The 22,651-nt window shown below is 27.0% G+C and overlaps 2 protein-coding genes across 2 annotated transcripts; both read right to left on the bottom strand.

Annotated features, from left to right (window-relative positions):
* Positions 1-290: 290 nt before the first annotated feature.
* On the bottom strand, positions 291-2,162 carry OCT59_014699 (uncharacterized protein; the record flags this gene model as incomplete). Its single annotated transcript, XM_066150185.1, has 2 exons — positions 291-1,862; positions 1,953-2,162. The coding sequence occupies 2 exons, from the start codon at positions 2,160-2,162 to the stop codon at positions 291-293; spliced, it is 1,782 nt and encodes a 593-aa protein (XP_066002377.1).
* A 4,205-nt stretch (positions 2,163-6,367) lies between these two features.
* On the bottom strand, positions 6,368-9,100 carry OCT59_014698 (uncharacterized protein; the record flags this gene model as incomplete). The annotated part of the gene is made up of 10 exons (XM_066150184.1): positions 6,368-6,547; positions 6,625-6,810; positions 6,888-7,165; positions 7,235-7,467; positions 7,598-7,778; positions 7,867-8,026; positions 8,110-8,196; positions 8,265-8,457; positions 8,533-9,020; positions 9,092-9,100. The coding sequence occupies 10 exons, from the start codon at positions 9,098-9,100 to the stop codon at positions 6,368-6,370; spliced, it is 1,995 nt and encodes a 664-aa protein (XP_066002376.1).
* Between the last annotated feature and the right edge of the window lie 13,551 nt (positions 9,101-22,651).

Raw genomic sequence — 22,651 nt, 5'->3', positions numbered from 1 at the left:
ATAAAAATTTACAATGACATATAAACTATTGAATTGAAAAATAAAATAAATAATGAAAAGTAGTTCCGTTAAAAAATGTGTCTTCACCTGACTTGGTGACTTTGATGGTTAAATTTGATACTGTTCTTTTTTTTATATTTATAAATCTTATAATAAATGTATTCTTAAACTGTTTATCGAAAAATAAATCTGGTTTTATCGTTGCATTTTCCATATTGAATTGGCATAATAAAATTAAGAGAAAAGTTATTTAACTTACCAAAGATAAATTACTCAAAATTGCATAATAATTAATTAAATATATTTCGGAAAAAGTCCGGAGTATCATTAAAGTTCATGTTCATGTTAACATCTTGATCTGTTTGATTATCATTTCGTCTTTGCTTTTTATGTTGATTTAGATCATTATGATAATTATTCATCGCCACAAAAAAATTCTCTTCTCTGATTTGGTATGTAGTTTCGCTCTCCAGCCTTTTGCAAAAGCTCATAAAATATTCTCTGAAATTAATTGATAATTCTCCATGATTGCTTCGATTAAGTGAATCGATCTGTTCAAGTTTTTTCACCCATGGAACAACTAATTCATCTGTTAACTTCTTTCTTTTCTTAGGAGTAGACTTCCCTCTCTTGCTAGTTGGCTTCATTCCAAAGATGGTCGGAAGGAAAATTTCGAAGAAAGGTTTAATTATTTCTAAACTAGTCGCTTTTTGTAATAAATCCAAATATTTTGGTTTAAATAGTACATTTTCTTTAATATATGAATCGAAAACCGAAATGATGGAATCTCGGGTACAAGTCGATATTTCTTCCAAATTTCGGGGGCTGTCAATATAGATTCTTAAAGTAAGGATGTCCTCAAAACAAATAACTGTGAGCTCGGAATCCTTACTATAAGTTCTAAGGACATATTGATAAATTTTTGGTGACAGTATTAAAGATTTTCTTCTTAACGTAATATCGCTCATTTTTTCTTCTATAAAATATTGTTTAACGACTTGCTTTATAACTTGTTCATGATAAACAAATTTGGATTTAAGGAAATTTAGTAGGTCATCTTTCTTTAAGTTTCTTTCCGGTTTAAAAGCTTCTCTGAAAAATTTAAGGGCGAGTGAATAGACATTTTCACCTGATCGAATTGCAAGGAAAGCGTCCCACAGGATGTCTCCTATTTCATCTAATCGATGCTCAAACATATGGAGTGCATCTATTATAACATTATCTTTCAATGAGAAACCTAGATTTATAAGTTCAGCAAGGCGTGAAATTACCATTTCAATGGATGGGCAAGACCAGTCGGATGCGGGAGTTGGTGGGAATAGAATGAGAAGTGCTCCTTGCATGACCAAGTCATTAACGTCGTTACAAATCTCATAATAACCAATTTGTTTCCATAAGTTCACTAAGTCCGGATGAATAAGAATTCCTCTCGCAATTACGTTAAGCTGTCTATTATTTTCGAATCCATCTTTGGAAGGATATTCCTCAGGAATTGGTTGTTGATGAATATGTGGATCGCTATTTAAATCTAATTGATACGCTTTTGGTCTAGGAGGAAATGGAACGAACCGTTTATTTAAAATCAAATCTTCTATATCTTTTAAATTCTTTCTCAACATGCCGGGAGCATAATTTATCACGTGAGGGCCTGCGGAGAGGAAGTGGAATAATTCCATATCATTACCCTTTGATGGTAAGGTCTCGTTCATATTTGCTAATTGTTTGTACCCTTCATCTAACAGATAAGTGAACACGAATATGGGTAAATTGCTCGCCCATGGTGATTTGATTTTTTGTTGGAAAGCGCGAATTCTATCCGCATCAAGTTGACCGACATTATGCTCTATTTTGAGCTCTATCAACTTTTGATCATATTTTCCAAAATGCATAAGTAACCTTTGAATAAAATATCTTGATATTGGAACTTTTCTCGTAATTAATGTCTTACATACTGGGATATCTATAAAAGTAGGGCCCAATCGCACGGCTTGGAATAATGCATGAGATTTTCCATAACGCACTAGCAACCATTCTGTTTTGGCGTAAGCATCTTTCGAAATTACAGACCAGTTTCGACAAGTTAATGCCAAATTAAGTGGGAAGTCTATGTATTTATATATATTTATCTTAATTTCATATTCAAAATTCTGAAAATATTGCATTTTAATAAATTAGGTAATGGTTGTAGCACAAAATTGAGAATCTTAATTTTCGATAAAACGATACAGATAAAAACATAAATATGAAAATTTTTTTGGTCAATAAAATAAGTATTTTTGTTCAGAACGGCTCTTTTTATAAAAAAAAAAATTAAAGGAAGTACTCGGACCCGACTCAGGGACAACAAATTGATGGGTTGAATTTTTTATCTAGCCTATTTTAGAACCACTTGAAAGGAAATATAAAAAAGGAAATTTTAAATTGAAGATCATATTTCTCAGAGTTCGGTGTGACAAAATTACCAGTGTCTGAAAAGGGAAAAGGATGAAAGAAAGATATATAGTTACTTTATTTTAAATATTCGGTAGATAAAAATATATTAGTGAATGATAATTAAATTTGTACTAATATTCACGGATGTAATAAAAATGAATAATCCGGAAAAAAATTACCTAACGAATTAATAACAAGCGAAAAAGTACGATTTTTTTTTGAGCGATAAAGACACAATCATATTACTATGTGTTACAAATCCATTTTTTACGTTCATTTAATTACCAAAATTATTTTCCATTTATTTCAAAGTAGTCATAAGTAATTAGAATTTCCTTTAGAAACATGGGTTCTAACTTTGAAAACTTTGAACAAGCGGTAAAAAAAAATTTGGCTGAGATTTTTGTATTAAAAAAAAAATAAATGTAACTAATTTTCTTTGACAAACTGCTCAGTTGGGAGAACTAAACGTTTTAAAAGAAATTAAAGAAATTATTTATAGTAAATATAAACAAAATAAACAAAACGATGTGAAAATTTTTAAAAACTAAATTTAAACCTTTTATTTGGGGTCAATTTTATTTTATCACCCTAGTAATTTTTTAGCCCTCGGAATAAACCCCGAATCACTTATGAATGAAAACAAATCTCTGAGAATAAAATTGAATAAAATTGTATAAAATAGTAATAATACTAAAAATATTTTAATTTTAATTTTAACACCATTATAATGTTTAAATGAAATCAAAAATAAATTTGGAATTCAATTTGCTGATCAGATTAGATTTGGTATGAAAATTTGTTGATCCTATTTTTGGTATTAGCAATTTGATCGGCCAATGTTAGTTTGTCATTATCAAAATATGGGCATGATCTGCACAATTTTTTTCCGGAAGTATTATAGTACTTATTTAATAGTACTAGACAGGACAGGACAAGACAAGACAAGACAGGACAGGACAGGACAGGACAGGACAGGACAGGACAGGACAGGACAGGGACAGAATTCTTAAACCACAATTTTGTGATTTAGAGCTTCCTGTGGTACTTTTATGTCATATTAAGTTTAACCATCAAATTGTAGGTTTTTTGGTAGAATTTTAATTTTGTTGATCATTTTTATTCACTAAATTTAAAAAAAACACTTCAACCGCAAATTCACAATTCATTATAACACAAAAAAAAAAATTTTTTATTTTTAAAGAATGTTGTGTTAACATGTAATAAGTGATTAATAAAAAAATATTTTGAAACATTTTTTAATTATTTTAACAAAAAAAATGTTGCGAAAACATTTTTTATTAATAAAAAAAACAGTTTCGCAACATTTTTTAATTGTTTTAATAGAAAACATTGCGAAACTGTTTCTTTAATAATAATTTTATAAAAAAAATGGTTTTCACAAACGTTTTTAATTATTTTAACAAAAAACGTCGCAAAAACGTTTTTTATTAGGTCCATCACTCCTTTCGTCTCTCTTCAACTTTCCATTACTCCCTTTCGTCTCCCATCATCACTCCTCTTCATCTTCCCATTACTCCTTTTCGTCTCCCATCAATCTTTTTCGTCTCCCATCAATCTTTTTCGTCTCCCATCACTCTTTTTCGTCTCCCATCACTCCTTTCGTCTCCCATCGTTCTTTTTCGTCTCCCATCACTCCTCTTCATCTTCCCATCACTTCTTTTCATCTTCCATTACTCCTTTTCGTCTCCCATCACTCCTTTCGTCTCCCATCACTCTTTTTCGTCTCCTATCACTTCTTTTTGTCTCCCATCACTCCTTTTCGTCTCCCAACACTTCTTTTTACCTCCCATCATTCCTCTTCATCTTTCCATCACTCTTTTTCGTCTCCCATCACTCCTTTTCGTCTCCCAACACTTCTTTTTACCTCCCATCATTCCTCTTCATCTTTCCATCACTCTTTTTCGTCTCCCATCACTCCTTTTCGTCTCCCAACACTTCTTTTTGCCTCTTATCATTCCTCTTCATCTTTCAATCACTCCTTTTCGCCTCCCATCGTTCTTTTTCGTCTCCCATCACTCCTCTTCATCTTCTATCACTCCTTTTTGTCTCCCATCACTGGTCATTTTTTTTTTTTACAATAACTTCCACTTAAAAGATCTTTCAAAAGTATGTCAAGCTCCCCCATGAAAATGACCTCTTGTTAATAATAATAAATTTATTTATGAAGTCATGAAGTCATTATTTTATCAATGAAAATTTTTTTATCTATGATCTTCGACTCGATAAATGTTTATTATGTAAATAATTAATTTATAGAACAGAGAAATATGTGAAATTGTGAAAATATAAACAATATAAACGTATCAATTACAGTATATTTCAATTCACTAATTTCGACTACTTTTAATATCAATCTGACTTTCAATTACATCCCGTAGAACTCACCATCACACTTCATTTTTTTTTTTTAAAAAAAAAGAAAGAACCGCAGTAATACACCAGTAAATTTTGAATTTGAAGTAATGTAAGATGATAACAGAGTAAATCTAAGAAATAAAATAAAAATTATGTTAATTCATAACCCCAGCCAAAAAAAATTCCTTTTACTAATGAGTAAATTATTTTAATTGCCTTTTTGGCGTGTATCATCCATAGGTGAACACAACATGCACTATATCTTTTCATATATATAAAAAAAAATTTTTTATTCCAAAGAAAAAATTTTTTATTTATATTAATAATCTTTTAGAGAAATCTATTAAGCCCTCCATCAAATTAAAGATTCAACATGATGATGTATTTTGTCCTAGCCTTTTTTACATTTTTACCGTGTGATTCGTGTGATTTCGAATAAAATAAAATAATATACTACTAGCTTTACCTGGGATGCCTCAATAATAACAAACAAATCGACTTATATTATCATCGTAGATAATCAAATCTATATTATAAATTAACCCACAAATATATTATTAATTACTTATATAAATAATGATTTGCGTTTTTTAATTACAATTACTTATTAATAATTACCAAATAAATGCATTTATTGTTTAATCGATTTGGAATATGCGGATTTTAATATAACCGATGTTTTAATGAGACATCTATCTTGAGATTAGTATTGATAACATTAATTTCTATTGGTCACAACAGTATTCCTAATGCTAGACAGTCTTTCGACTATTCCCCATCAAATAAATAATATAAAGAAAGTTTTAAACCATTGATTTATTAAAACATATAGATATTATTATAAAATATTAGAATTTTTACTAATATTATGTGTGCGTAACCTATTTTCTTACCGTAAAAACATCAAACATTTTAGAGATCTAATATCAAGTTTCAACAGTGGCAAAAAATAGTCTGAATACCTGATAACGTACCGTTCGTTCAAAATAAAGACATATTAAATATATTTATAAGTTATTTATTAACTATTTTACAGTAGTAGATTGTCATTTTTAAAGAAAACTCTGAAAATAAATGAAAAAAGTAGAAAAAAAAGTTCGTAGGGTTAAACATCAAAATAAAATAAAAAAAGTTCATCCAAGTCGTATATAAAATGAATTTTACACGTAAAGAAAGTTTTAAAAGTGTAATCAAAGCCCCATTTCCCCATTTCCCCAACTCCATTCATTCTTTTATATAAATTTCTAATTTTTTTGATTATCAACAAACAAATTATTCATCTGCATAATGTCTAGTCAAATTTTGCTTGTAATCTACCATTTATGTTAGTTATAAACATCTAAGATTTCCAAAAAAAAAAATTGATTTTAGAAAAAAAAAATTTGTCCCCCAGTTCGGAGTTCGGCTGCATATAAAAAATTTTATTCCGTGTTTTTTTTTATTTCCGATAAGTGTATCATATTCACGAATAAAATTTTTAAAATTTTGTTGCGCTATGAGAAATTCTTTTTCTCGCAAAAATAATTACTTTATTAATACATCTCATAATACCATCTCATAATACGATTAATTGTTCGATCAAGATCTTTGTCAATTTAATCCTAGTTTGATTATCAGTTGTAATAATTTTAAAATTTTCATTATTCAAATAAATCGTTGCTTTTGGGGATATTAAACTAATTTTATAACTTGAATTTCTCTTATCTTCTTCAAATTCATCTATTCTACATCCATACTAATAAAATTAAAGAAAATTATTAATATATTTTATTATTAAAAAAAATAAAGATTTTATTTTGTTTAAAAACTTACTATTTGTTCAGTTAATTCATTAATAAGTTTTGAGACATCAAATTCCCCACAAACATATCTTTGTTGATTTAATTGATTTTCCGCTGAAGTTAATGATGTTTTTGTATTATGAATATTAAGTGTTCCATTCAATGATGCTATTAGCGAATCTTTTCCAAGATTAACCAATTCAATATTTGAAGCAAGCTTAAATAACAATAAAACTATTTTATTAGAGAATTCAGACAAATCATGTGTAAATAATTATTAAACATCAAACTTACATTTTCTGTCATAACAGTCCTGACAAATTGTGAATTAATAGAAATATTAACGATATCTAAACACTCATATAAAGTAATCAATGAGTTCGGTAAATTTGGCCTTATATTTCCCGATTCTTTTATAATCTTTTGAGGAATCAAAACATGTTGAGGTTTCTTTTCTCTCAGTATATTTGTTACCTCATTGATTGTTAATCGAATGTCAATTGGAAGATATATAGGTTTTATTTGTAAACCTTCAAACGCTGACATCGCCTCCTCACAATCATACTCGGATTCTTTTTAAATTTTTCATTAATTAATCACGCGAAAAAGTAATATAATAATAATTATTACAATGTACAAACCTGTAAATATTATTGAATTGTTTGAATTATTTCCCCACTTTCTAATGAAATTAATGGCTGCACCACTACGTAATGACGGATGTCCAGCGAAGACAACACATGGTTCCTGATATTTTTCCTGTAATGAACTATCAGCCCTAGATGCATAATATAATAACGATTGCTCAATCATGTCTTGATGATGCATCGGATTATCTGGCAAGTACATTTTTTGCTGTCTCTCGGTACACATCCTAATGACATAAAGATAGTATTAACAAATATCTGGTTCTTGTTCCATTATTAATATCAATCAATTATTGTATAAAAAATTTTTCAGAAAAATGATCATTTATCGAAGTTTTTCCCAGTTAATTAACATACCACTCCCCACATATATTAGAATATTTGAGGGATTCCTCAGCTATAGGAGATACTGCATAGAAGGGAATACCACGTAATCCTACGGCCCTTAGATGTTGACTCAAAAAACCTATTATATCAAAAATAATTCCATTCATCGTACAGGGGAATAAAACATTTCCTTTATTTTTTAGAGTGTTGGCTAATAATTATAATTATTAATTAATTAGTTATAATATTTAAAAGAATGTTATTAAATCATGCTAAACTTAAATTATATTTATTCGTACCAACACAATTTCCAATTTCAATAAGAATGGTTTCAAATCTAGCTCCATCCTTATCACGCAAGTCGCTAAGAATGATAACATCAGCATTATTTAATACCGTCTCATCAAAAGGTAAAGGATGTATATTTTGTACCGTGGATGATGATGACACTATACTAATCTATTAAAAAAGATTCAATTTTTTTCTTATAATAAGTAAATAATTAATTAAGTAACATATCCATATCTTTAATGTTAAGTTACCTTTTCACCTCCACAATCAATCATCCAATTAGCACTACCAAGACAATAACCTGAACTATATGCAGTAACTTCGAGTTCATATAAATTCTATTGAGTATGTTAGAATTATATTAAAAAAAAAAATTACTGAAAATATGTGTATCAGCGAAACTCACCAGATGTTCACCAAATCTTACAGGTCTTACTTTATCAATACAAGATTGAATGTCTGCTATTGAATATAAAGATCGTGCAACATTCCAGTCTGCAGTGACACCGGTAAAAATATTCGTAGATCCAGGTTGTGAATGTGTTCGACTTTTAAGTACACTATCACCAAAGAAATGCACCAATTCCTTCATCATCTGTCTATAAAAGAAAAAATATGATAAATAAATAAATATACTAGATTCAATAATTTTTGATATTTAAAAATTATTTTACCGTCCAAATAAAACTGTAGGCTCTGTAGCGTAAATCTTTCCTTTGAAATTAGTATATTCAGTAATATAAGGTAAAGCTAACATATGATTATAATTGGTAATAAATATGAAATCAATAATATTCCAATCGATGCTACTAAATTCAGGAGTTTCCACTAAAAATTGACCACGCCGACGAACTCCACCACCTGCACCTCCACTACCATCACCAGTTGAATCAATTAGATGATCCAATTTACGACGTTTCTTATCATTTTCTTTATTTTCTAATATAGCATCATTAGAAGATGATGTATGATCCGAATGATCTGATATATTGGAAGAAACTTCAACAGAAACTGATGCATGTTGTTGTGCTTTTGACCCGATAATATCACGAGGTGGAAATTCTAAAAAGTAAGAAGTATCTAATCCACAATCTATTAATATATTCATTTGCATTAATTTGATTAAAAAACAATTTCTTCTTAAGTTACGACTTAACGGATGCTAATTTTAAAAAATGATAATAATAATCAGTTTAATTAATTTAATTCACTGATATAAAAATAAACAATTACCAATTTCATTTTGGTATAATTTATTATAATAGATAAATAACGTTTAAAAGAATTTTTTTAAGGCAGATCTGATTTTATATTATTTTTAACGTATGACAATGCAGGTGTAACGATTACAACTGTAGCACGACAACTAAAAGCGTGACACCCCAGCTTAAATTTTATATATAAAGACAAAGAACCTGGACCCCTCAGGACTATTTCTACCCACGTGACCCAAAATATTTGTCACCTCGCGTCACATCCTCCGCCTGGACAGTTTTTTTTTTACCTCATAATGTAACAGTCACGTGGGTAGAATTTCGTGCATGAGCGTTTATTGAATTTACGCAGTATTTAGAACCGGATTTATTTTATAGTAACTTATATCGAATCCTTCGGATTTATATCCGGGGTTCCTTCGGTTATCTAGACATGATAAATCCGGTTTTCTTCGTTCCATCTGGATTTAAATTCGAGTATCGAATACCGGATCTAACATCTACGCAGTAATTCACATTGTAATTTCTGATCATATACATATTTAGAATTCAAAGAATTATTATCTTTTACTTCTTCGCTTAGATTTATTAGAAACGTATGTAATTATTCTTAAGTATTAACACGAACCAGAACGAACAATACTGCGGTTTTGAAAATGTATTACTGTATTACGTTAAAAACTGCGGACTGCGTCTATCAAATTTACGTTATTATATACATAAAGATGTTGTAAAACATTAAATTAATTAATTTTGTTATTTTATTATAAGATTCAAACAAATACCATTATTAAAACTAATTTGCATGGGAAAAATATTGGACAAGAAAGTTTAATTGATCTGATAGAGATAAATAAGAAGTGGTGCTTGCTTACACACGAAGCTTACACGAACAAAAATTTAGGGAGAAAGAATACACCTTTTTATTTCATAATTGCGCAAGGGATGTTTTGATACATTACGTTTAATTTTCCTTTCAAAATTTTACTGAATATGGTTAAGCAATTTTTATACAATTCTAATCCCTAAAAAGTAAAATAAGGCAAACAGGGAAAAATTTTGTAAGAACTAATTTAATGTAACAAATTTCGGGAATAAGAAACCGACGAATTTAATAGTCAGATCAGATTGTTCAAATTGTAATAATAATAAAAAAAAATTTTTCTGTTATAAGGGAAAAATAAAAAAAAATTTTTTTATTATAAGAAAAAAAAATATAACCAACTCCGAGGCAGAGATCAAACAAAGCGGTCAAACAATCAATATTTATTGAAAAAAACTGAATAGAAATAAGGAGTTCTTGAAAAAGAAAAGGAAATTAATTACATACATTTTTAGATATATACAAATAACAATAACGTACTTAAAATATAATCATAAATGAAAATATATTATATGGTAAATTACTGCCCTTTTTATAAGTGATTGACCTTTTTATAAAATTCATTCCACTTTGGTCATTCGTATATTACTAAATTAAGAGAACATTCCGTGAAAGTCTTATTTCCCTTTGCGGTTTACATTCTTTTTTTTTAAAAAACATAATAAGAATAGATTTCGTCGATAATTCTGAATCTTAAGCAAGTATTTAAAACTAACTTTCTAATTCTACAAATTAAATAATGGAATCAAATTACGATAGGGATAAGACTAATCCATAATAATATTGTTATTGTTTCGTTAATTCTTCTACATTTGTATATGAGCCACCAAAATGAGCAGCCTTATCATCCAATTTTATGAATTAATTTGATGTTATATACTAATTATAAATAGAATAATATAAATAGAATAATTACATTAGTATGCTTGAGTATATAATGGACATTAAAACGTAATAAGTACTAAAATTTTTTTGTGTTACATCATGACTGATCCTTTGGAATTTCAATTCCGACTTTTATTCCCACAGAAAACTGAAAGAATTTATATTAAAAAAAAAGATTAAACTTGTTAGATAATCTTTTACTTAAATAAGAAAGTTTTCTTCCTCCGACTTGAAGAAATAAAAACATTTTTTTTTATCAATATTCAATCATTTTGATCTGCGGGCAGATCAACACTCGCGCATACCGATCAAGTTTGTACTTTGTACAACAATAGACCACTTTATTCAACTTTCCATATCAGATATTAAAATTCATACATTGTTTTAGTAGCGGATAAATTAAAGAACTTGTAATGACTTTATTATATGATCGAGAGGCTATAAAAAATTTTATACGTTACACATGCAGATTGTGCCACAATTTAAACAATGATTCAAAAAATAGTATGTTAATAAAAATATATTTTTACGTATTGAAAAATAAAATAAAATAATGAATATAAAACTTACCTATTCAATTAATACTTTTTGTAGCTTTTAATTAGGAATTGTGTTTCAACTTTCAAGCAACGTTCCACAAGATCCACAAGATCGCAAAATTGGGTTAATTCAGGGGGAGTGTTATAAAATTTTTATAGTTCATAATTTTTCGGCCCATTGACTTAATAAGAAGCAAGAAGGATGCATAGAAGAAATATTTACTTTAAGTAGGCCAATCTGGATATCGATTCAATGCTTTTAGAATGTTCATTATTTATCCAAATAAAAAAAAAGTTTTTTTGTTCTTTTTCTTTTTAAAATACGAGTTGAAAGAATTACGCCTGCTGATCATTGTGTCACTGATCATTTAGTAAATATTTATACTGCGTATCAAGATAAGCAAAAAAATTTTTTTAGTTCAATTAAAGAGTTATTGAATTCAATTCCGTTTAACATCTGAAACTTGAACAATTAAAAAAAAACCTCAATTATGTGAAATAATCAATAATTTCATTTGTGGTAATTTGATGAAACTATTATTTTCAAAAAAGAATAATTTTGTGTAATAAAATAATACCAAAATTATTTGAAATTAATTGAAAATTGTAAGAAGACCCCAAAAATTGTGTTTGTATACATTTAATTTTATATAAAGGAGATTATAATAATCGCAACAAAAAAAAAAGATTTAGTATCACAATTTACAAAAACATAAATTCAGAATTCAATTAGGAACGTATAAATAAAAGTTCTTCGAATCTAACGGTAAAAGCATTCATGAGATCCGATTGCAAAATTTTTTTATAATATGTTAAAAATAATTATTTTACTTTAAAACCATAATCATCTTAAAACTTTCAAGAAATAACTGTGCAACATTTATTGAATGAAAAATACCAAGATTTTAAATACAAAAAATTCTGGAAAGATCTACCTACATGATAAAAAATTTTCACATCATGTGAAAGCACGAAGATTCAGGTTAGGTTACTAAGACATCATATGATACTGATACATGAATCGTATTATTATATCAAAATGATCAATTTCTGGGCATTAATTTGAAAAACATAAGTTTGAATGTTTGACAAATAATTATTATTAAGATTACCATTGTTTACGGCTTTTATTGTAACTATACAAAAACAAATGCTTACTGTTAAAGGGTAAATCGGTAGATAGGAAATTCAATTATCCGTTCGGTTTTTTGATTTACTCGATAAATACAACAAGAAAAAACCGTAGAGTATGACAGATTTGTACAACTCAAAAGGAAACAAATTTCCGTGAAACTAAAGAGTGTTTCATCCTCGGTTTATTCCGTTTGAGTTTATAAGTTACGTTATCCTATTATATCGAAAATCTAGAAATATAATCACGTAAGATGTGATGCTTGAGTGTCACATATCATACGCAGGTTGGTGGCGCAGCAGACAACGATCAAACATCACTCTCGTGCTAAAATATTGCTTAAGAATAAATATTTTAAAAACTTTAAATATAGAATATTGTTATTATACGCGTTTTTTTAATAGATTATAATATTCACTTTAGTCAAATGTAAGGAAACTAAGTAGAGTATGAACCCACACATATTAGTTTTTATTAATATTTCTTAAATTTTTGTGAAAACAGATATTTATTAATGAAATTATTGTTCTACATTTATTTTTCAATTTTATAGCATAATTTCAGTACTTTAGCTAATTGAAACAAGGTCTAAGAAGACTAAGTAAAGTTATTCAGTATGTATGGAACTATTCAAATATTAGACATTGCGGCGGATTTATGAAATTTGGCAAAACCCTGCTGCACCCTCGGGAATTAAGCTTTTTTCCTAAAAAATGTCAAATAATGACGCGCCTTTATTAACACTGGAAAAATTGGTTAGATAATGGGAAAATTGGTTAGACGTAAGATTTTGGGGTACAAAAAAATTTTTTAAAGCTCATATTTGACTGTTCACTAATAAATTTGGGACTTAAATAGAAACTTGGTGACTAAAATGCTGTCAAATATTTATTTAATTACATGACGGACAAATTTTGGGGTATTTCATAAATCCGCCATGATGATAGCTTGAATATTCTCTAAACTATGAAAAATTTTGTATAGAATTATAATGCCGTGCATAATCGATTTTTTTTTTCACTTTACAATTTAGTTTTAGTATAGAACAAGTCTTGACTCTTTCTGCAAGTGTAAAATTACTTAGATATTAATTTTATCAAGCTGGCTCAAATATTCATGACGAAATAACTAGCATTTTTTACTAAAAAATTATTTTCTTTAAAAATAGTTTTTTTATATTTGTTTATTAAATTTAATATAAATTATATAAATTTAAAAAATTACTTTTTAAATGTTCTTATTATAAAAGTAATATAATAAATAATATTTTAATTAGAATATTTTTAAGAAAAAAATATTGGTTTTTTCGTCTCTTTTTTTTGTCTTTGAGAGATGTTCTTATTGGATGTATCAAATTATCACGCGAACAGAGGCTGTCGCTTTATTAAAAAAAATTTATATAGCGTGAAGTTCGCTTTTTTTTCGTTTCTATTTGGCGCAGTCAGCCTGACCCGTCAGCCTGACACAATGACAGTTTAATGTGTTTCAGGGTTTCGGTAAATACCGAGCCGAACCGCAGTTACACAGTTTCAGTATCAGGCCAGTAGTATCGGTTCCACGATTTACCGAACCGAAATCATTTGGCTACGGCGGGACTATGGTAATTTAAATTCTCGAAGTTTCTTTCACCTCACTTTCAGAATAATTCATGCAATAGACGCGCATAAACATTAAATATAATACGAGATATTAAACAATAACATTGAATTTTCAAATTGTATAATTATAATTACGAAAAGTGAGTAAAAATTTATTTTCATTTGGATATAAAAGAAAAATAAATATATTTATTTTTTTTTAATTTTTTTGCACTTGAAGAAATCACGAATGAGGCGTTGGGCGGTAATAATGATACATTATAATACTGTTGTTACGTAACATAATCAATTTTATCAATTTATAAAAATAAAAATTCAAAGAGGGCGGTAAAATTTCATAACCATACAATATAATTTTTCAAGAAAATGAAATGCTAAATTAGTATAATTAAATAAATTCGCGTATACAGTATAGTAAAAAATTTTTTTTTTTTATGAAAGGAAAATATTTGTATATGATTCAATTGATTCATATACAGTACCATATAATGTGAATTTTGAAATCGGAACAAAAAAATTTTTTTTTTATTCTATCAGCTTACAAATTAAATTAGAATATATAAAGGCTTTGCAATAATAAAATAAGAATTTAAAAGGATAAAATGTTTAAATCCGGTTGAAACCAATGAGTCATCATGACTGCTCTTGGTAAAATAAAATGATATACTGAATTTATAATTTTAGGCGTTCTTTGAATGATTTCTTTTTGATTAATTTATTGAATGAAATTGTGTTTGTCATATGTTGAAACGTTTGCCAAATAAATTTTCATTTTATTATTTTATTTTCATTGTTGTAGTCATTTATATTTATTTCGTACAACAGCATAAAAAGGAAATGATTATCAATTATTCTTTGGAACTCATCCATTTTTTCTATTAAAAGAAAATTAACCGTTTAGGGGAATTACTATTAGCAACTCTGATTTCTATAATATAGTGAACATTTTTCACTTTTTTTTTGAATCAAATAAAGAAAACTTCTAACCATATAAAAAGAGAAAATAATTTCTTTTTTTTTCATACGAAATCGAAAATTTTTATGCGCATATATAAAGTAACAAGATAGTTAATCATAAGTAGTACATTTTTTTTCTTGGCATTTCCCGTGATAATCATATATTAATAATATAATAAGTAATTTTTATCGCCTATGCATTTTTGTTTGTTTTTATTTAGTAATTTAATGATGCATTATATAATTCAATAATGTAAGTGCGTACATGTATATTAGTGGACTAGGATTAGTGGGGCGATTCAGAGTGTATCATACGATTTAACAGAATTATAAACTTAAAATATTAGACGAATCGCGGACAAATTCAAATTATCGCTAAAATCGGTTAATACCAATTTTTTTACTCATCACGTGATATGATTTTGCAAATTTTATAGTAAACTAATAGGATCAGTTTGAAGTCGCCGATAAAGTTAATTATCCCGGCTAAGCCACTTGCAGAGTTTGAAGTCGCTGATAAAGTTAATTATCCTGGCTAAGCCACTTGCAAAGTTTGAAGTCGCTAAAGTTCCACGTCTTGATTTTACTATGATGGAGGAACGTAAGATTTCGACCATAAATTTCCAGCTAATTCAAATTTTAAAATAATTTATTTTTGAACCATTTTGACCAAAAATAAGTTGATTTTGGTTCTTATTTAGTTTTTAAACCTTTATTTAGTTTTAGTTTAGCTTTTTTTTAATTTTTTTTTATCTTTTATATTTGCATAGTTTTATGCATATATCCCATAGTGCGAGTTTTTAAAATAATTTCCTTAGCCAAAAGAGTTACTGCATACTGTTTTTTTCTGCTCATTAAAAAAGTTTGTATAATAAAGAACACGAAATTCCAAAAAAAAATTTTTTTTTATTAATAACAAAGCTCGTAAAATTAATTGTAGATTGCCAATCATTTTCTCCTATACTATCACTTAATAAAAAACGAAGCGTTACATAGTCTAAATTTGGGTGCCGAAATCGAAATAGCTTGGAAATTCCGAAACTATATTTCATATATCAAATCCCAAATATATTTCGGCATATATAGGTTTCGACGGACAGGAACTAGACTGTGAAATCGGTGGTCCAGTGAACAAAATCAAGTAACAATGATTATTTTATAAACCGTCAGTTAGTAAATATTTAGTATGTAAGATTTAATTTATAATACATTAATGTAAGTTTTGATTTCTTTTTATATAAAATACAACTGATGTAAATAAATAGAAGTGACCAAAAATCATTTATTATATTTGCTAATCATTAAATAAATAAATTTTGAACTACTATATTAAAAACTGAGAATCAGAAAATTTGTCGTTTGGAACACAATCCTAATACTTTTAAGAGATGTATCATTATTTAACGGGAGAAAATGATCGGTAAAAATGGCAATCTTGCGTTCTTCCAAAGTAAAAAGTTCATGAATAAAAGATTAACACATAAACAATTTTGAGAATATAAAAATGTAGATTTGACGTGTTATTATTTTATTTTATTTTTAAGATATAGACGACTGTGTTAATATTTTCTAAATAAAATAAAAAAAATTTGTGCGAAAATCACGTGATTTATGGTTGCGTGAGGATCATTTTAAAACTTTGTTTTAATAAAAATAAACAACCTTTATTAAGTTAAAAAGGTTGAATATTCAACTAGATTTTTTGTTATTTTCCATTTAATAAATCAACATATTTTTGGATTATTAAAAAATTAGCATCATTTGTTTTGTTTTATAATTGTAAACATATTTTAATTTAAAAATATAGTTGAATATCTTTTAAATAAATGAAAAACAACATAATCTGCAAATTTGATGCGCAGTTTGCATAATTAAGAAACTTTGTGGTGCAGCAATTTTGACAAAATATATGGTTGCGTAAAAAAAAAATAGGATAAATAACTAAGTGGCGAATTTTGTCTCTAGGTGCGTTCGAAATTTTTTAATATATATTTGACGATTTAAATTTATAATCACGTGATGAGTTATGATTGGCTCCTTATTTTAACCTATAAGCGGTTAGCCGGTTAGTATCTATTGGCGCAATTTGTACACAAATTACCAAAATCGATATTTTTTTTTTCCATAGCTAATAAAAATAAAAATAAAAATAAAATTTCGGATTAATTGAAAAATTTTTTATTTATATTATGCATATTTATTTTAAATATTTGGCTATGATCGCATCCATTGTAAATAAAATATCAAACTTAATTCTTATTTGGTTGCAACACAATTAAATTTTTAACTTTTGAATATCTTACAAAAAGAGTTAAAAAAAAATTGGGCGGGGTTTCCTTTTATAACCATATTTGGGCAATTTCAATAACGATTTTTACGGATCAATATGCCGTAAAATCTTTGTACAAACCAATTCAGAAAAATGAATAAATTAATTATTATGCATCGTGCACCGTAACAAATAACAAGTTAAAATCAATAAATCTCAAAAAGGTAAGTTTATAATACTAGTGAAATAATATTAATATTTCATTATTTTTTTGGTTACACGAATTTAACACTATGACACTTTTGAAAGGTTTATTAACAATCAATTTATTATTATGGAAATTACTTTCAAATCACGCAATTATTGCAATTATTACAATCAATCTTTTTTGACATTCTGATTAAATAAGCAAATTTTGATAATTTGATAATGAAATTAATAAAGAATTAACCAAAAAAACGCGTCCAAATTTGTTTCAATTTGTCCTTTTCTTTTTGACCGAATAAGTAATAAACATAATGAATCTATATGAATCTAACTGTCTAAATCAAACCAAAGAATCATATTCCTTGTAACTAATAATATGCAAATAATATAGAAAATTTATTAAAACATTACAACGACATAATACGAATCAACAAATTATTCATCGTTATATACATATAAAAAAATTTTTTTTTTATTGTCTCTTTCTATAAAGTTTTGGCAAATTTAAAAAAATCTAGTATATTACGAATTAGGAAATAATGAACAAAAAAACATATTAATATAGATTTACAATACATTTAGCCTTAGGTTCGTCATATAATATTATCATTATATATTGGTTCTAGATTAAGATTCGCATATATTTAAAATTTGCAGCAATTAAATCGGGACCTTATTATTTAATTTTGACTTTCACATACATAAAAAAAACAAATAAAATTTATTGTTAATTATTATTATTGATATTTTTATGTTATTAATTTTCAAATAATATCTCACATTTTAGTAAAAAATATGAGACTGTGTTTTTACCCAATTGAGTTTCTATAAAAATTTTAATTAATTTACTTAAAAAGTTTTTATTTTACCTTGCTTAAAATTATTTTCCTAATAAAATAAACCTCTGTTTGTATCATAATATAGCTTTAAAGTCCTTATAGTTTTCATAAAGAACTTCTTTGTGATTATGATTGTGTAACATAAAATCATTTGTAAGTATACACACCTTATATACGCATTTCTTTTGTGGGCAGTTATGAAGAATTTGTGTTAAATTTAAAAAATGAAACTGAAACGGAAAAGTAATAATATACTCCTTAATTGTCATTTATCCTTCTTTTTGAAGGCTTTGAATGAGTACTGTTTTGTTGCCCATTACAAGGTACAATCATCAAATAAAACACCTTGTTATAAATATTGAATGAAACAATCGTTAATGACAATGACAAAGAAAAAAACTGAATCTTGCCAAATTTATCTTTATTGGTGAAAGAAAAATATACAGTAAATAAAAAAAAATTTTTTACTATTTAAAAAAAATTTTAATAATAATAAATCAAGTATGGAATTACAATATACTTCAAAACGGAAATACGGGGACGTTACATTTTTTAAATAAAACAAAAACAGTAAATAAAATGAAAAGGTCTCATATATAGTTAAAGTGCATCCAAAAAAAATTTTACTATTAGCTCTAAGCAAAAAGGAAATAATTTCCTGACTCCGTTTTCGATTTATTTGACTTTTCATTTTGTCTATCCATTTTTGGATATGATCGGCAAAAATCTTTTGCTCATATGTAAAGTCAAAAACAGTATTCAAAATCTACTTTTTTCCTTAAGTAAACTTGTAGAGCAGGCTAAGGTATGCTTATTTATGATTTTCAAGTTTATATTAATCTTAATTTATAAAAAAATTAGTTCACTCATATTATATTTAATCACGTGATTTAACGCTTAGACGATTATCCAAAACCTTCTTAAGATTAAAACAGTTGACTAGTTAAGTAATTCATAAATGGAGATAGTGAGGTTCGCTTCCAATCAGAATTTTACACTTTTTTTTATTACATTCTTATAGAAAATTAATGGGCTAGTTGTTATAGAATTGATATTGATTCGAGTTTATCAATTTAGTGCCTTAAGATATAAATTTCTAAACCAATTCATTATTTTAAACCAGTATACTATTGGAAAATTCTTTATAATTATTTGAATTTCTAATCATGAAAGATCTTTATATGATGATGGACTAATTTAAATTTTAGTGAACAAAAATTGTCAGTATATATATACAGTATGTTCATGCTGTATTGTCAATTTTCTATCGTACCATGATTCCGAAATCAAGCATTACCATTAAGAGCCAAAATTATGACTCAAGCACTAGCCTTTTTTAATAATAATAATATTCTAAAAAGTGTATAATTGTATACTCCAATAGGTTTGCCGATCATTCTTATCACGTGACGTTTATAAAATGAAATTAAACATGACACATGCGTTATTTACGCATTTTTGTACACTTAAAAATTTACTTAAGGGGTTTGAATGACACTTTTTGACTTTTATATATGGGTATGCGTTTGCTACGCTATCTACGCACCTCATAAAATTTAAATTTTGCATATAAAATGATTGGCCCAATTCCAATAGAAATAAAATCATTTATGTTTCCACTAGTTAAATGTAAAAGAACCGACAAAAATGAGAAAAAATTAAAAAAAGATTACATTTAATAATAAAAAGTGATTTGGCCGATTTGCCTCGGAAATTCTCAATTCCTGATTTTGACAATTAGCATTGACCAGAATTATCAAAATTTTGGCGAGAATTTGTAATTGACACATACTTGTCATGTGATATGTTGTTCTCTGACTTAACCTTAAAAATAAAAACTATCCCGCGAAGTTACCTAAAAATAAATCATTCTTTCATATAAAAATAAAATATAATAACCAATAATCATCAACTTTCAAATTGTGATACAATGATGACGAAGTTATTTCAACAGATTTCAACACCCTTACGTACAATAATTTAACGCGTTTGATTCAAAATTTAAACGTGTGAATAATATTACATCTCATTTGTTTAGATTCATTTAAATGTGTGAATAATATTACATCTCATTTGTTTAGATTCACATAATGAATGGATGAAAATCCGGAAAAGTCTACTAAAAAAAAAAATTTTTTTTTTAATTATTTTTTTTAATGCATCTTGGTACATATCTAGAGAAAAATTCTTTCAAAGAAAAATTTTTTATTTATACTTTGATATTTTAAACATATTTTTTTATATACTGTACACTACAGATAATGCAATCCCGTTACGCTCGACAATTTTAAATGTTTTATTTAGATAATCATTCTTATCAAATCTTTCATTGTTTAATTAATTAATTGATTCTATTAAGAATGGACAATATGATTCTGATTATCTTTAAAGCTACTTATCATTTATAATCATTTTTCATAGACAAAAATCGTGCAAATGTGTTACATAATTAAAAAAATTTCCTCTCCCCAAACACTGTCAAACATTGCATTAATTACCTAAAATTTCGGAGCTTTTTTTTATCTAAATAATGCTTGTTCAAATATGGTATGCTATCAAAGAACAGGCGTAAACAAGCTGATAATCTTATCAAGTCAAAAGATGATCACGCATAATTTTGTACATGATACGATTATCGCAATATATATAAATATCATGCGCGATGATAACAAAGCCCAAATGAATACTTGATTTATAAATAATTTAAAATGATTGAAAACATTTGTTTATATTTTTCGACTTTTGTACAACAAACCATCTTATCTGATTGTCACACAAAACCTTATCTCTTGATAACAATGTCGTACAAATGATTTGACATTTTGTGTAATCAGTAAAAAAACTTATAGCGCCGCCCGGAATAAGATTCTACTTCGGCCGGCACTACTATAACTCTGCCAGAATTTACTACCCTAGCTATGCATGTTAACTAATTAAATTAAGAACCCTTGGCTTGCATTTGACCAACAAAATGGATGGAGTATTTAATTTATTCTTTAGAAATTTTTTATATTTCCAAAAAATTATTCACATTTCAGTTATATCTTGTAATTTCAACAACTACGATACCAATCTAATGATGATATTTATGATGATAATTTTATCATATTAATCGAGATAATATTCATTAAAAGTAATGCTCTAAACTATGATTTGATATGAGTTTTTTTAATTTTTATTTGTAAAAAAAACAGTTTTTAAAGTTTAAACTTCAATTAATCCAAATTTTAACAACCTTAGATTTTTATTTTTATTCTATGGATTTTATTTTTAAACTTGTTTTTTCCTTTTTAATTCTTTTAATTATTGTAATTACTTTTATAATTGATCAAAGAACATATGAAAATTAATAAATAAATAAGAAAATATCGTATACATCCGAAATTAAGCACCCCTTTTGGCCGTAATTTCGCCAGGAATCGCATAATGTAGGCCAAATTTTTCATAATTCTGGCCAGTGTGCTTATTATCGGGGTGCTTAATTTCGGTAATTAGAAACTAGAATCACCTGATTTTTGTTGAAGTTGTCATTAACGCCCATAATTCAGCCGATTTTAAAATAGAAACTGACGTGATATTATGACATTATGATAAATTTTGCAATTTAATATATTAATACAATATAAATATTAATATACACTAATCGGTTCCTTTCATGCAATTTTTATTATAACCAAACTTAACTTACTTTGCGTCCATTACTTCCCTCACTATGCTTAACAAATAAATCATTTACCATACATGAAGAATAAAAGGTCATTTATTGCGGAGCAAGGACCATATATGTCACGTGAATTACATCCTCACGTGACCGACATTATCCAATTGAAATCGCAATCTTGAAAAATTGAAATTTTAAATTTTGTTGGTCCGTCGGAATGCTTAGCTTTCCCTCGTTCCTTTTCCCTTATTTTACACCAAGGTGGTAACACCCTAGGTTCCGATAGGCCTAGTCGTGTTTTAAATACTAGTTTCATAATTACTTCTGACTTTAGTATATAGAGTTCTTGTAATTTTTTTACTGTATTTTGGTTCGCTTTGTGATTTAAAAATAAAAAAAAATTTTCAATTTTGCTATCTTTTCTATCTGCATTAAGAATAATGAAATTAACCTTCACTCAATCACTATTCACAAAGGATGTAGTTTGGTTGTTCATTTACTAGAAATAGATCCAATTTGTCGACTATCACTTTTATTTGGGCCTCAGTTTGAAACAGAAATCGAAGAAATTTACAAAAATTTTTTTTACCTATCACGATCTCCTACATA

This window comes from Rhizophagus irregularis, chromosome 22 (assembly GCF_026210795.1).
Source record: "Rhizophagus irregularis chromosome 22, complete sequence".
In the NCBI taxonomy this organism is placed as follows: domain Eukaryota; kingdom Fungi; phylum Glomeromycota; class Glomeromycetes; order Glomerales; family Glomeraceae; genus Rhizophagus; species Rhizophagus irregularis.
Note: the sequence above shows the minus strand (reverse complement) of the source record. Positions and strands in the feature narration are given on the sequence as shown.